We start from the raw sequence: 15,485 nt of genomic DNA, 5'->3' as shown, positions 1-15,485 counted from the left end.
GAGTAAACCAATTTGACCTTGAAAGGGTGTGAAGAAAGGTAAAAAAAAATTTCAACACTAATTACAAATTTTTCCAATTCAGTCTATACTAAACAACATATTCAGTAGATTTAAGCTAGCAAATAAATATCACAAAACCATTTTTGGTTTTTTTAAATTCTGATTTTTTTTAAGGGAGCGATACTATACATCATGGTAGTTCAACTGATATAGCAACTGCTATCGTTACTGTATGTGTGACTAGCTGCACTTGCCTCTGGTTACCTGACTAAAAAAAACATAAAATAAAAAAAATTGACCACGATAAAAAACACAAGTAACCATATAACAAGGGCAAAGCTGTGATGGGGAGCTAGTTACTTAATAAATGTACATTAAGTATTAATATTTTCTTTAAAATAATTAAGAAAAGCACAGGCGAAGCTGCGATGAAGGGCTAGTTATTTAATAAATAACAATTTACAATAAATAATATTTTCTTTAAAAGAATTAAGGAAGATAATTAATAATCTCATCATTACTTATACAATTGACAATCCATTATTTATTTCTACCTTACTATTAACTTACAAGTATATTTATTTAAACAGATAAAAAATAAAATATAGGCCTGATTTTTTGATTCAAAATACATTAAGTTTAAACATATTTTAACATATATCCTATATACAATTAAAATTTAAAAAAATACTTATTACTTTTATAAAGCTAGTAAAAAAAAAAATAATAATTTCTATGATATTGATAAATGAGCTGATGAAATTTATAAAAATAACCTTTAAGTCACATTTTAAGACTATAAACTGGACAAGTATCTTAAATAAATAATTCAAATTTATATTAAAAAATAATATTCCAATATTTAAAAAAATAATTTATGTTAAAAATTTAGAGAAAAAAACAATTAATAAAAATCATTTTACAATTTACAATAAAAAATATTTAAGACAAATTGTAAAAATGATATTTCAGTTTTTAATAAAAACAATTTATAGATAGAACTGATTTAGTAAAAGTCTTTTTTTTTCTCTTAGCACTATAAATCCATCTTACATATCATTTCTATGTACAAAAAACCTGTACAATAAAATATGTGCTGTATTTTGTGCTTAATATTTTCAATATTCAGATAAAATTTGGTGACTACTACTCAGTTTTATCTCGAACCAATGGAAAACGCACGATACGAAGCTGACGCCCATAATCACAAGCTATACTATTTCTTAGAGGCACAATGTGCTGAACAAAAACACAGCTGTCTGACAATCCTAATTTCACCAGTCGGACCGGTTCCCCAGTTCTAACATCCCACACTACAAGTGAGCCCTATAACAAAACATTCTATATAAATATTCAATTTAAAAAATAATATAGTCAAAACATATATATGCTCCACACATAAAAGAAAATCATATAAAACATGAGTAAAATTAATAAGTACAAATAGCACTGAACAACAAGTAAGGCAGTTTCTGCCTTACTTGTTACTTGAAAACTGATTTAGTTCTCTAGTGAATGTTTTCTTATCAATGTACATTTATAAACTAATAAAAATGCAACTTTACTAATTATTACAAGGTTTTGATGTAAAGGGGGAAGCCATATAAAAAATAGTTTTTTAAACTTTAAATGTTACAAGTTTTTCTAATTCAATTCACTAGTGTTTTATTATCATTTTTATTAAATATTTAATCAAAAATAATTACCCACCTACAATATTAAGATGGATGTGAAAAATTAGGAATTTATAAAAAAAAAAAACCAGAACTAATTTAGTTTTAATACTATTTTTACAATCTTTTTTTAAATCTAAGGTAAAACTATGTTCTAATTTTCTATGTGTTTTAAACAATTTCTCATGAATGGGAAATTTTTGATAGTTTTTTACAAACTTCAATATTTTATCGTTATGATTTACTTGTATATTATAAAAATTTTCCTTGTAGCAATTCCATTGTATCTATGCCTGGAAAAATAGAGCAAAATCTACTGAAAAAATTGAAAAAAAAGATTATGTCTCTACCAGTTAAAGTACTTAAAGATTTTTTTTTTCATGTCTAAGAAGATGAAATAAAAATAAACTTAATTTTACTTGGTACCTTATCTTATCTAGAATTCTCCAGCTGCATATGTGATGCCTTCTGCTTCTTTTTTCTTCTCTTCTTTATTCTTCCATTCGCAGCCTACTTCTTTTCTTTAATTTCCTTTTTTCTTCAGTGATAACATCTTCTTAAGATTTTATTGATTTTTCCTGGGGATACAGAAGCTGTTTCCATTCTACCTATTACTGCTATGTTACCAAAATCAAACTCAATTGTTGCCTCTGTCAGTGCTGTTTCTACTATTGATCATGAAACACTTTTAGTTCTCTTGCACTTTTTCATAAGACTGGAAATTCTCATTGGCTTTTGAGCTCTTCCTTTCAGATACCAATTTAATAAATTTTCATCAGTAAGCCTCCGATAGATTGGTGCTATGTATCTTTAATGCGCTCTTCTTTTAATATCTGTACATTACCACAAACATATAAACTTTCTAAACGTGAAAACTTTTGCAGTGCTATCACTTATAATGAGGTATAATGAAATTTATAATTTTCAAAATGCTTCCACAGCAACTCAGTGACAAAAACTTCAGTATCAGGTGAAGAGTCAGTATAATTTTTTTCACGATTTCCCTTATGGCTTTCAAACCAAAAGAAAAGCTCTGGGCTACCTTTCCAAAACTGCATATTGGTCATTGAGCATATCTCCACAATATTTTGACAAAACACTGAAGTCAATTATAAAATCTGTATCTAGATGTGGTACTACAACCAATACCAAAATTGGAGATATGTCCTCTCATATGTCACGTCCATCAAAGCTAATACATAAATCAATAAAACTACCACGGTAACTGAGGGATCCAGATCTTTATGAGACTCACATACTTTCTGACAGGCTTTTTCCAGATAATTCTGGCCAGTGATCTGTGATATTTTGTATAAATCTTTTGATAGTCTACTGAAGAGACTTTTACTCAAACATTGCATATTCATAATAAGGTTAAGTTGTTGTACACCAGCATACCCTTTACCGATAACCACAAAAGATTTTTTATCCTTCTGGTTTATGACAAATCGTTTTGTTTCAGATTTTTTATGACGACATAACTGACACTACTGATTCTGTACAAGCACTACAATGTACATTTAAATTACTACAATAACCTACATTATAACACAAATCCAGTTGTAAATCATGTGTGACAGTGCATATGATAATTCAATTTCTTCAGGCTGAGGGGTGTAATGCAGCTGAAATTCATCGACAAATAAGTAATGTGTACCGTGAAACTTCAATGAGTGACAGCAAAGTGCGACAATGGTGCAGGAACTTTAAACCAGGACGTACAGATGTTCATGATGCAGGCGGTCAGGGAAGGAAGCAAGTGTCAACCGATGATCTCGTTGAGCAAGTGGATGAGGCAATTCGAGAAAATCGTCAGTTCACAATTTCTGTATTGATTCGTTTCCTGAAATTTCAAAGTCAGCTCTCTACACCATTGTGAGTGAGAGACTTCAGTACCGCAAACTGTGTGCGAGATGGGTTCCCAAGATGCTGTCCAACCATCACAAAACAATGAGAATGGACGTCTCCCTAACGTTTCTCCAGCGCTACCACAATGAAGGAGAAAATTTTTTGAACAAAATTGTCACAGGGGATGAGACACAGGTCCATTTTGAAATTGAAGAAACAAAAGAACAATCCAAATAGCGGATGCATTCTCATTCTCCCAGTAAACCAAAGAAGTTCAAGCGTACCTTCTCCAACAGAAAGTGTATGGCTACTGTGTTCTGGGACCGGAGTGGAATTCTCTTGGTGGAATTCATGGAACGTGGCATGACCATCACTGCAGCCTCATACTGCGTGACTCTTCAACTTCTACGAAGGGCAATTCAGAATAAGCAGAAAGGAATGATGTCATCAGGTATTGTCTTTCTCCAGGACAATGCTCGGCCGCACACTGCAGCTGTAACAAAGAAGCTCTTGCAGCGTTTTTGTTGGGAAGTGTTTGATCACCCACCATACAGCCCGGACTTGGCTTCATCCGATTTTCACCTCTTTGCTCACATGAAACGCTGGCTAGGAGGACAACATTTTGGTACAGACATCGAGCTGCAGACCAGCGTAGAAACATGGCTGAAAACACAGGCGGCTCTGTTCTATGATGAGGGTATTGGAAAGTTGGTACCACACTACGACAGATGTCTAAATCGGAAAGGTGACTATGTAGAGAAATAGTGTAACTATGTAAGTACTTGTTACAAATAAAAAATTTTTTATTTTCACTGTGGTTTTAATTTTGTGACCGATCGGACCTTGATAAAAAAATAACCCTTGTACATATGTTTTTAATTTAAACTTTTAATGACTCTTCAGTTTATTAATTCTTCACCAGTTGTTATCTGTGAATTTAATTTATTCAAAATTAGCACCTGGTATATAATTTTTTAAATTAATTTAATAAACCTTCTAATTAAAAAAACTGAATAAAGGTTAACCTTATTCAGTTTCTGAATTAACTTTATTCAGTTAACTTAATGTTTCTTTCTAGAAACATTACAAGCATGGTTATAAGTTAAATTTTGTACTTAAACTCTTGCAAGTTGATGTAGTGTTTAATAACCTCAATAACCAGCAGCTGAGGATATTCAAATGATGGTTTTTTCCTGGAACATTACTACCAACTTTCAATTCCAAATTAATATTTTTTTCAACGTCAAAATCATTTTCTGCTAAAAGATGAACAAAATTTAAATACTTTAATTTTATTACTTTATAATTTCATTTACCTGTTTGGAAGTAACAAGAAGATTATGTGTTAGCATCACCATACTAATACAATAAGTCTGACTCTGGAAACAGAAAAACATTACAATTAATAATAATATTCACTAAAAGTAACTCTTGTCTACAAACTCTACTTACTTTATATACTTAGTGTATAGGCTATAACATTATATCAGAATTGTTCTAAATATCCACGAGTTGTATTAACAGAATAATCAAACCTAATATTCTATTATAATTAGATAGCTTAAGAAATTCTATCAACACCAAAATAAAGTTACTTTGTTAAAATTAATTAACAGGTGGTTATTATTACTAATTTTTTTCATTATTATTCCCATTTAGGACTGTCAGAAGAATCTGCTTCTTCAGAACAGACATTATTAAGAAGAATAATTTAACTTTCAGCAACTGATGAAAGTGTTAACATACATCTATAGTTTTTAAATACTTTATTGATATAATGAAATCCATTTTGAATATACTGAGATCTCTGAGAAACTAAATGAAAATAAAAAAGCAATAAGTATATGTAATTAATTTTAATAAAATGATGATTACATTTATGTAATCTAGAAGTACAAGTGAGTCCATTCAGAATAAACTAATTATTCTGAATGGAAGGTAATCTTTTTGCAATGAAATTTTACGATTTTCAAAAAAGTTTTGACTGTAAATCTTAAGAAATGTACATTTCAGTAGAAATAACAAAAAATAAAGCAATATGATTTCATCAGATATAGAATTAAGTGCATGTTAATAATGAATCATATTTTTTTAAAAGTTATTATTAGAATAATATAAAATGAAACAACAACTAGCACACAAAATAAATTAACTCATGATAAAAATACCAAAAATATAGTAAAACTTCTGCTTTCACAGCCAGTACGATGCTAATATCAAACAGTTTGATAAAAAAAATGAGGACATATTTTGTTAATAACCTTAAAGAGAAGAAACCTTTGTAATTATAATAAATTTTACAATATGAATAATTTATATTTGAATTTGAATGAAAGTGTTAATTTTAAATGAAAGTCAATCTGCCATTTCACAGATCTACAAAGGTTTTGATGGCTATACCCATTGAAATGAGGTAATACGTTAAAGGAAAGATTCAGAATTAAACACTCATAAAAAAATAACTTACAACTTGTATTGAGTTAAGCAAGTGTCCTTGAAACCTTTCCCAGACACACAATCTTTCATCAGCACCTAAGCTAATAATATAACTTGCAGAATAACTCAAAGCCATTATGCAACCATCATGGGCCTGAAGACTGTACATACAAGCACCTGCATAAACAAACATCAATATAACAAACGGTGACTAAGCACAAATAAAATATAATGAAACTGAACCATGTTTTAGGCAATACCATGTAAGTTCCAGAATCCACTCACAAGATTACTATAAAATATCTTAAAATTTTAATTAATTAAGTGGAATTTTAAATTTCAATATTCTTTATACACATCAATAATTATTACTAATTTACTTGAAATTTTTGTCAAGTAACTTGACTTAATCCATCGGCATCAGATTGGTAAATTGTGGTGGCCAAACGATTGAAGCTTCTCTGTTTATCCAGCCTTCTGAGAACCTGTTGTTCAGTGCAGTCCGCACTACTTATGCATGATTTTCCAACAGTATGGAGAGGCTCTATCCTGTTGGCTGGAAAATTAGGTACTGCATATTTTCAATCACCAAAAATACATGCTATACGGTTGAATAACATGTCTGAGTACACTATGCCTGTAATAATCTGCTCATGGAAAATAAATGGCCCAAAACTTCAATTATGCACACTCACTTTTGGACAGTTGCAGACAGATTGCTTCATCAGAAAATAAAACTCACTGCAGCTAGTTTTCATCAGTACAAATGACAACTCACATAGTTGTTACAAATTGAATTGTTTGTGGCGAATCATTAGATTCAATTTCATAAAGTAGCTGCAATTTATACTGACAGAGTGTCAATAGCTTGCAAACATCATGGACAGTGCTTTTAGGAATGTTTAGTTGGTAACTAACACTAAAAACTCAAGTTTTCGGACAACATTGGTAACTCAAATTCTTTCCGTGTTTTCAGGACTTGTTTTCGGCATGAGTGTCCATTGAAAACTCTTCCAATTACCAAAAACTGCTCATAACTGTTGGAGAATTTCTATAACAAAAGAATTGTGTGTAATTTGTTTGTACAACAGTCACTGATTTTGTTTCTATAAAGCAGTACATGTATTGTGCTTTCTCCAGTAGCTGCCATGGTACAGCCTGGGCTCACAACAGCTTGGCCTATGCAACAGTTCAACACAGCTGGTATTTGATGGAGAATATATAAATTAAAACTTAATTGTTGTTGCTTCAAGATTACCCATAAAATGCTATTGAACGCCACAAAATAAAATCTATATTCATTCTTGAAACTCTAGAGTTCTTTTTGGACAAACATTATAAGTGTGTGAAAGTAAAAAAAATCCAATTTTACATTTTTTCTCAAAATAAGTTTGAGCTGAAAGATGAGACTCAAGAATGGCATTAAACCTTGTGCAAGTAGGTATTTTATCTTTTCCACTGTCCTTGGGTGAGTCAACACATACTCATAGCATTTTCACTTAATCTATGATGATAGAATACACGCAATGATGTAACAGACTAAAATTCAAGGCTTACTGATGTCCAAGAAGAAAAATCTGCAAGATTCAATAGCCTTTGAGCAATGAAGGAAATAACACAATTTACCACTTTCACTGCTCATTAATTTTGGTTTTACCCTATACAGATTGCATTAGTGACAAAACAAAAATTTTAGTGCAGTAATTGCAACTCTATTTATTCTTATAAACATTGTAAATATGCATTGTGCTTCTGCACAATGAAACTTAGAAACTGAACTTGACACATACGTGAGCAGAATTTAACTTGAACGTGAAGCAGAACTGAACTTGAAACATAAATTAATACAGTCCTACAGATTTAACTTTTACCTACATCCAAATATTTCTAACAAATATTTAAAAATAAGAACAATAGAAATAAAAAAATTAAAGAAATATTTTGTAGTATGCAAATGACAAGTAAAACAGCCTGTAAAATTCACACCTATTTTACACATATAAATACATAAAAATTAGATTAATGTAATTTTAAATATTTACTTACTGTATTTAAAACATGAGTACTCAATTTTTTGTACTTAAAACATCTATGCACAACTGTGCATAGATGTTTTTTGATTGCGTACAATCTAACTAGATTGTACGCAATCAAAAACACTATGACTATAATTAGGGCAATGTGATATAGATCATAAGTTATCACAAGGTGACAGCATATGTCAGAGACATGTGTTATTTTCATTATAAAAAAAGAAATGAAGTTTAATAAAGCAACAACAGCAGAAAAAAAAATTAGTGGCTGTAGACTGAAATTGAATTAATTGTTACAAGAAGATTTTGTTGATTTAATTAAAAAGTGGAATAAACCAATCATGGGCTAAATAATCGTTTAATAAACTTCAGATGCCACTGCTAAAGGGCAAAGTTTAATATTGGTAATCAAATAAGGGAATAAAGGGAATGATACTTTATAGTATACTTTAAGGTATTGATACTTTATGGAGGTTGGGAATTGTAAGAATAATATCTGTCATGCAGTTTGTCCATACAGGTTAGAAAAAGAGATTTATAAAAGAAAACCTGTATTTGAAAATGAATATAGGCAAAGCAGGAACACATTAAATATTTTACATGATTTCATAGATTCAAATGATGAGCATATAATTTAACTGATATTTGTAGAATTCTTCAGATCTATAGACAGGTGTAGCATCTTACTAGATTAGATCAAAGGCTGCAGTTACAATTATTAGGTAGTAAAGGGTATTAGAAATCCTGTAGGCACCCTATGGAATACATTCCTGTCTTTTTTCTATCAAATTATAAAAAAAACTTTTGTATGTATTGGCTATGATCTACGGCAAAAAAATAATCCGGCGAAAAATCTGACCATAGCTATAGCCAGATATGATAGATGAGGTTGAGGTATGATGGTGTGTTCCACTCTACTTTTATACAAATTCGAATACTAGATTGTGAATACCAGTGTTCTTTGATGGTTGGGTTTTAATTAACCACACATCTAAGAAATGGTCGACCTGAGAATGTATAAGACTACACTTCGTTTACACTCATATATATCCTCTGAAGTAATCCTGACGGTGGTTCCGGAGGCTGAACAGAAAAAGAAAAGGTGTGTTCCACTTGGGTTATACAAAGATACTTCTTTCGTTCTTTTTCTATTTAGCCTTAAGAACCACCATAAGGTATTATTATTTTAGAGGATGAATGTAAATGAAGTGTAGTCTTGTACAGTCTCAGGTTGACCATTACTAAGATGTGTGGTTAATTGAAATCCAATCACCAAAGAACATCGGTATCCACAATCTAGTCGATATATATATGGATTCAAATCCATATAAAAGTTAACTGCCTTTACCGGAAATTTGTAAGCTTACTGTCTGCAAAAGACAATGGCTTCTGTAAAAGCTATTTTGACAGATGATTTGAGCAAAGCGGGCATGAAATATGATGCTAACTTCTATGTTAGACATCTGACTGCTTTGTATGACAATATATAGCTTGATGTTACTATGGATGTTATTAAGTATATTGACTTCCAGAATAAATAACTGACTTCCTAAACACTGTGCTCACTATTGATGAATACTGGATGTACAGATTCTATCCATATAAAGATTCTAAATCTAGGTTCAGATTTTTCACTAAAATGATTTTTGTCATGCAATAACTGAAAATGCAGCCAGAAAGTTAGTAACTAACCCCTTAGGCCGGTATTTAAATGCCCCAGTTTCTATGCTCCAAGCGGTATTTAAAGTTACAGTCTGAACAGATTTTCATACCATGTTACAAAGAGATTAATATCTCCACTGTTTTTGAAGGCCATATTGTCCTGTGAAAGGGATTTTTTGTCCTACATACTGCGCACTTATCTCGCGTTACATGCACTGAAGGTCAGTTTCTTCAGCTGTTGCTGTGACAAATGCATTTCCGTCTTCCCCGTTATCACTCTCGGCACCACGTATTACAAACTCTTGAGCAAAATCAGTTTCACTATTGTCACTAATACTACTAACACTATCTCCACTATCATCCACTATCATCTAAAGCCTCAATAATTTCATCAATCAAAGAACGTGAAGGCCCAGCCATTTTTCAGGGTCACTGCATTATATTCTACTTTGAACTGAGTAAATTCCCTTACAGTAACGATATTATTAAATTTTACTTTATCAAAATGAGAAATGAAAGTTAGAGACCTTCAAAGATTATAAAACTAGAGAAAACCCTCAATACAAGCAAGTATGCATTCCTAATAAAGTAATATACAGATGTCAAAAGATGGCAGGAGCGCCATGAGGATTAGGATTAGATATTTATAACGAATAATCTTTCAATAAGTAAAGATTATGAGTTAAATCATAGATGGCAGTGTAGGTGTATGCTCCTGGCAACTGTCTGTGAAGGAATATCTGAAAACAAATTTACAGAGTGCATCTTACAACTCTCTGCATGGAACATATAGGTGTACATCGTGCTGCCGTAAGGAAAGGAAAATGACTGATGTATCCATATACATTCTGCCGAGCAGTGGGATTAAGGCTGAAAAGGATGACATATGTACAATAAGATTTATTGCCCCATGGTGCTGTCACAGTACGAGAGAAACTGTTCATCATATTAAGAATTAGTTTGAAAGGCGTTATGACCAAATGATTGTGGTGTAGTCACCTTAAATGAAATGAATGATTCTAAAAACACAACATAGCATTCTTAAGTACACAAGATTGCACACAACAGTTACTTGACGAAGTAAGGAGTAAAGCAGTTTCCCATTACCATATTCAGTGAGATCAGTAAGCAGATGCACCATAATATGTCAAATCTACTGAAATTGCTACATGATTTTTAGTCCTTCTAAGGATATCATCCCTACATTCATCATATGGATTGGCTGTATAATGGGCATCATTACTCCTAGAGAAAGTAACTAAGAAAAGGACTGCTTGTAACCTCAAATGCTTTAACATGTCACAGCCATAAGAAAGACTGGAACAAATAATGTAACTGATATCAAACAATCTACTATTTACAAAATAATAGATAAGTATCACTTCTGTTGTACCTATTTACTTGTAAATTAAAAATAATCTCTTTTTTGACAAAATTACACCAATACGTATGAATTAATCATACAATGCAGAGAAACAGAAATAAACATAAGTCAAAAGGTTCTGACTATCCAATAAAAGTCCAGTGGCATGGAAATAAACCATTTCTATTGATAACATGGTATACCACTGGTTAAAATAGAGCAGCCAGATTTGATACACAAATGTTAAAAATAACAAAAATTATTCAGTTGATATTTAAAACCATCAATGTTTACTACTAACAGATGACTATGTTTTGTAAAGGTTAAGTAATTCCAAGAAGTACTAACAAATTATAGTTTTAAAAACACAATTTTTTAAAACCAACTTTCATAGTTAATATAAAACAAGAAAAAAGTAGTTAAGCATTACTGATTAGATCTACAAATGATTCTGTTTTTCAGTCTGAAAAATACCAACAAATTAATTAATTAAATAAACTTTAACTTGTTTACATATAAAATTTAAAATTAAGAATAATAATAGAATTAAAATAGACAGAGGAGAACAAAGAAGCAACATTAAAAAAAAAAGACTTAAAATCTGAAAATACTTACCGGTTAAAAGATCCCAGACACAAAGCATACCATCTTGGCTACCAGATCCAGCAGTAGTAGGAGTAATTCTATCAATGAAGAGTGCAGTTATTGGACCACAATGACCATGTAATGTATATACAACAACTTGATCTACTAATCCCATTACCTGAGGAGAAAAAAATTCAAATAAAATTTTAATATAAAAGCTAATTACTGAAAATGTAAACTCTCTACACAATCTAACCTTCCCAAAGATAAACAGTGCAATGAATTTTTTTTTAACTTTAAAAGCAACACAGTTATAGAATGAATAATTTCAGCTACAATTGAAAAAATTCTGTAATTATTAAGAAATTTTTACCTTAATCAATGAAATAATTAATTATAATTTTTCAATTCATTAAAACGATTAAAATTCTGAAAAACTTTGTTAAAAAACTGATAGCAGTTACATGCATATTTATTATTTACAAGCAATAAATGCTATTATTTTTTTTTTTTTTTTTAGTTAAAAATTAACAAACAATTTGCAAAAAACCAAAGGGAAAACTATACGCTGTGCTCTAAAATTTACTGTATAAATGATCCTCTAGTTAACACACTTTTAATCAATTTTAAAATAAAAAAATTACACGTATCCTCCAATTCAAAAACCTAATTGGTTCATGGGAAATGAGTGTTATGAAAAAATCTGTAAACTAAAGAACAAGTAACTAGTAACTTGAACTAAAATTTTAGTTCATATCCTAGTCTAAAATTTTATTTTATTTTTAATGAATAAGATAGGAATAAAAGATGTAAAATTTTATTTAAATATAATTTACAAATGATTATTAATTTTAAACTTCTAATATTAAAACAGAAAAAAGTATAAAACAATTATAACACAGATTACTAAATATATAAGTTATATTTTTAAATAAATCTAAATGAAGAATATACTGGACATTTAAAACAATAAAATAACAAAAATGAAAACATCTGATACAAGGATACTGGTTCTCCATTTAGTGTTAGATTCTACTGACTAATGCAATCTGTAATTGAAACTTATGTTTCGATTGTCAGTTGAAAATAGTAAGATATGGGTAATTTTTTTCTTACTCGCATATCTTGTACATAAAGACTGCATCTTTATAAGAATTTCTCGTTATTACTAGATACCTCAATTACAATTCTTACAATACTTACATAATTATTTATTCATGATACATATAGTGAAAATTCTATCAAAACTTAAGCAAAATGCTTAACTTTTGATATTAACATACTTATTGATAGTTATTGCTCAAAATACACTTATATATTAAACAAAATAAAGATGTTCTCTTTCAACCTCTGATAATTCTAGTATTTCCAAATTTATATTTAATATATTTCATTTGTATTAGAGGCCTTTCATGTAGTATAATGAATTTCTTTCTTTTAGGATTCAAATTTTTATTGCATTCCGCTCTTTTATTTTTGTCAAAGTATGAACATTTTATTTTGCTTTATTACTATTACTTGTGAAGTTATTTTATTAATACTACTAAATGTATATAATTTTTTTTACTATTTATTATTTTATTATGTTGTTTGTTTATTCTTTCTTTGTACACGTTGTTACCAACCTGGCAAACAACTTAGTCATGCCTTGAATGTTAGTTTTGTACACAGTACGTCTGAAAAGTTCCCGAACTAAATTAAATAAATATACAATTAATAGATAACGAATTTATTCACATCAGCTCTCTACACAAAACCCTCTCTAATTATACACTCCTTGCAGTGCTGGTAGAGTTCGTCAAACACTCTGGAAAAATCACATTGTGGGACTGCCTTCAACTGTTCGATGCAAGTTCTTTGGATGGCTGGAATGTCATCAAAAAGTGGCCTTTCATCTTCAACTTGAGTTTCGGGAATAGAAAATAAGTCTGCTGGGGCCAAGTCAGGTGAATAGGGCAGGTGGGTGAATTGATTTGTGTCGTAATAACATGTTAAAAGTGTAGCCGTGTGTGATGGGGCATTGTCATGCAAGAGAGTACAACTGCCCGGAACCTGATACTCAGGCCGAATTCAATAAATGTGATGCATCAGCGTTTCATTACTTCCAAATAGAATTTAGAATTCACAGTTTGACCAATTGGGACAAATTCATGATGTATCAGGCCCTTGAGTTGAAGGATGCAATCAACGTCGTTTTCACTCTTGATTTTTGCTGGCTATTTTCACCAGTCTTTTTGCTCCAGGACTGAACCAAGCAGCAGATTGACATGGATCTGCTTTGCAGATCATACATGAAGCACCAGCTTTCATCCCGTTACAATCATTTGCAAAAAATTTGGGTGGCTATCAACAGTTTCAACAAAGTCTTGAGCGCAAGAAAGATGCACCTGATTTTATTCTTCGATCAAGAAGTGTGGAACGAAACAAGAGCACACGTTTCAATGGTTCATTTTTTCTGTTAGAATTATATGTACTGCAACTTTAACGATGTTTAGCTCTTCTGCTACACTCCAAAGGGTAAGATGAGGTTATTCAAGCAGGAGCACACGCACTTTCACAATGTTTTTGTTTTGAACAGCTGTTGACAGCTCCCTGCATTGTTTGTCGTCATCCAATGACTATCTACCATCTTTAAACTACTTTCCTCCCACGTGTATATTGTAGTATGAGATGTAGCTTCATCACCAAATGCTTGCTGTATCATAGAATAAGTTTCCACGAAAGATTTTTGAAGTTGAACACAAAATTTTACTGCGCTTCTCTGTTCCACGCTGCGAGTTTGCACAAGGTCACACAACTCAATGTGTGCGGCCGAATATAACTCGAGATTGGGGTGATGAAATGTGATAAAAGTTAGTACACACACTCATCGGACATTGTACTACATAGTTCCTTGGTTGTCCGAGAGATGGCACTACTTGTTTTGACTATAGAAATTTAGTTCGGGAACTTTTCAGACCTACTGTTATTTATACATCCAATTGTATATTATGTTTGTTATGAATTTTTTTTTTTTATTATTATTATTATAAAAATAAAATTCATCATAGCACAAAATTGCTTTATTTTTTAAAATTTTGCTGTCTACTTCTCTCCAGAGTTAGATAGTTTTCATCTAAAATTTGTATAACTTTATCTATAACTGTAAACAGTATATTTCATTCTGGGAATTTCTAATTTTTCATTTTTTTTATTTCATTAACTCAGAAAGGTGAATTAATTCCACATTTGTTAATTCTTCACAAAGTAATTCACATAAAAAAAATCATGAATTAATTGAATGTACTTTTGGCAGCAGACATCTTATTTCATTTCACACCCTTTCTAGCTACTAATTACTGAAACATTTAGGGCCTTGCAGAATCATCAGGGCTTAAGAAAATGTAGTTTATCAACTTAACCAGGACCACTCTTCATTCTTTCTTATAGCATGGGTCTTGCTACATCTTTACATCTTTAGGCATTATTGGAAAGTACTATACATAAATATAAAGAAATGTAAATTTAAAAATAAAGATAAGTTAAAGTATAAGAAAAGCTTACTTTAAGAGTATGATCTTGACTTCCAGTCAGAACTCGGCCACCTTCTACATCAAGTACTGTGATTGGTTGCTGATGTGCTCTGCTAGAACTGGCTCTAACACAGCACAATCTTTCATCACCTGATTCACTGCCCGACCAATCGAGAGGAGAGCCAGCACTTCCAGTTCTAATATGTGCTAAACAGGGGAAAAAACAGATTTTCATGATTAAAATTATTTAAGAATATATTAAATATAAAATTATATTTTACATGTTCCAAAATTATTTTTCTGGACCGATTTCAAATTTTTAATTAGTTTTTTCTATCATGTGTAGTTTTTTGAAATCAAGTGAACAAATTTT

General features: G+C 30.8%; 1 protein-coding gene across 1 annotated transcript in view; it reads right to left on the bottom strand.

The window, feature by feature from the left end:
- Window positions 1–765: 765 nt before the first annotated feature.
- The window catches only part of SCAP (SREBP cleavage activating protein), a 135,299-nt gene continuing 120,579 nt past the window's right edge, over window positions 766–15,485 (bottom strand). The window contains exons 19-23 of the mRNA XM_075355725.1: window positions 15,144–15,319; window positions 11,631–11,778; window positions 5,989–6,134; window positions 4,838–4,900; window positions 766–1,326 (exon numbers count right to left, since the gene is read on the bottom strand). Coding sequence (XP_075211840.1) covers window positions 1,147–1,326; window positions 4,838–4,900; window positions 5,989–6,134; window positions 11,631–11,778; window positions 15,144–15,319 — 713 coding nt within the window. The 3' untranslated portion in view covers window positions 766–1,146. The remainder of the gene's footprint in view (window positions 1,327–4,837; window positions 4,901–5,988; window positions 6,135–11,630; window positions 11,779–15,143; window positions 15,320–15,485) is intronic.

Source organism: Lycorma delicatula, chromosome 2 (assembly GCF_047948215.1).
Source record: "Lycorma delicatula isolate Av1 chromosome 2, ASM4794821v1, whole genome shotgun sequence".
Lineage (NCBI taxonomy): Eukaryota > Metazoa > Arthropoda > Insecta > Hemiptera > Fulgoridae > Lycorma > Lycorma delicatula.
This window is presented reverse-complemented; position numbering and strand designations above follow the sequence as displayed.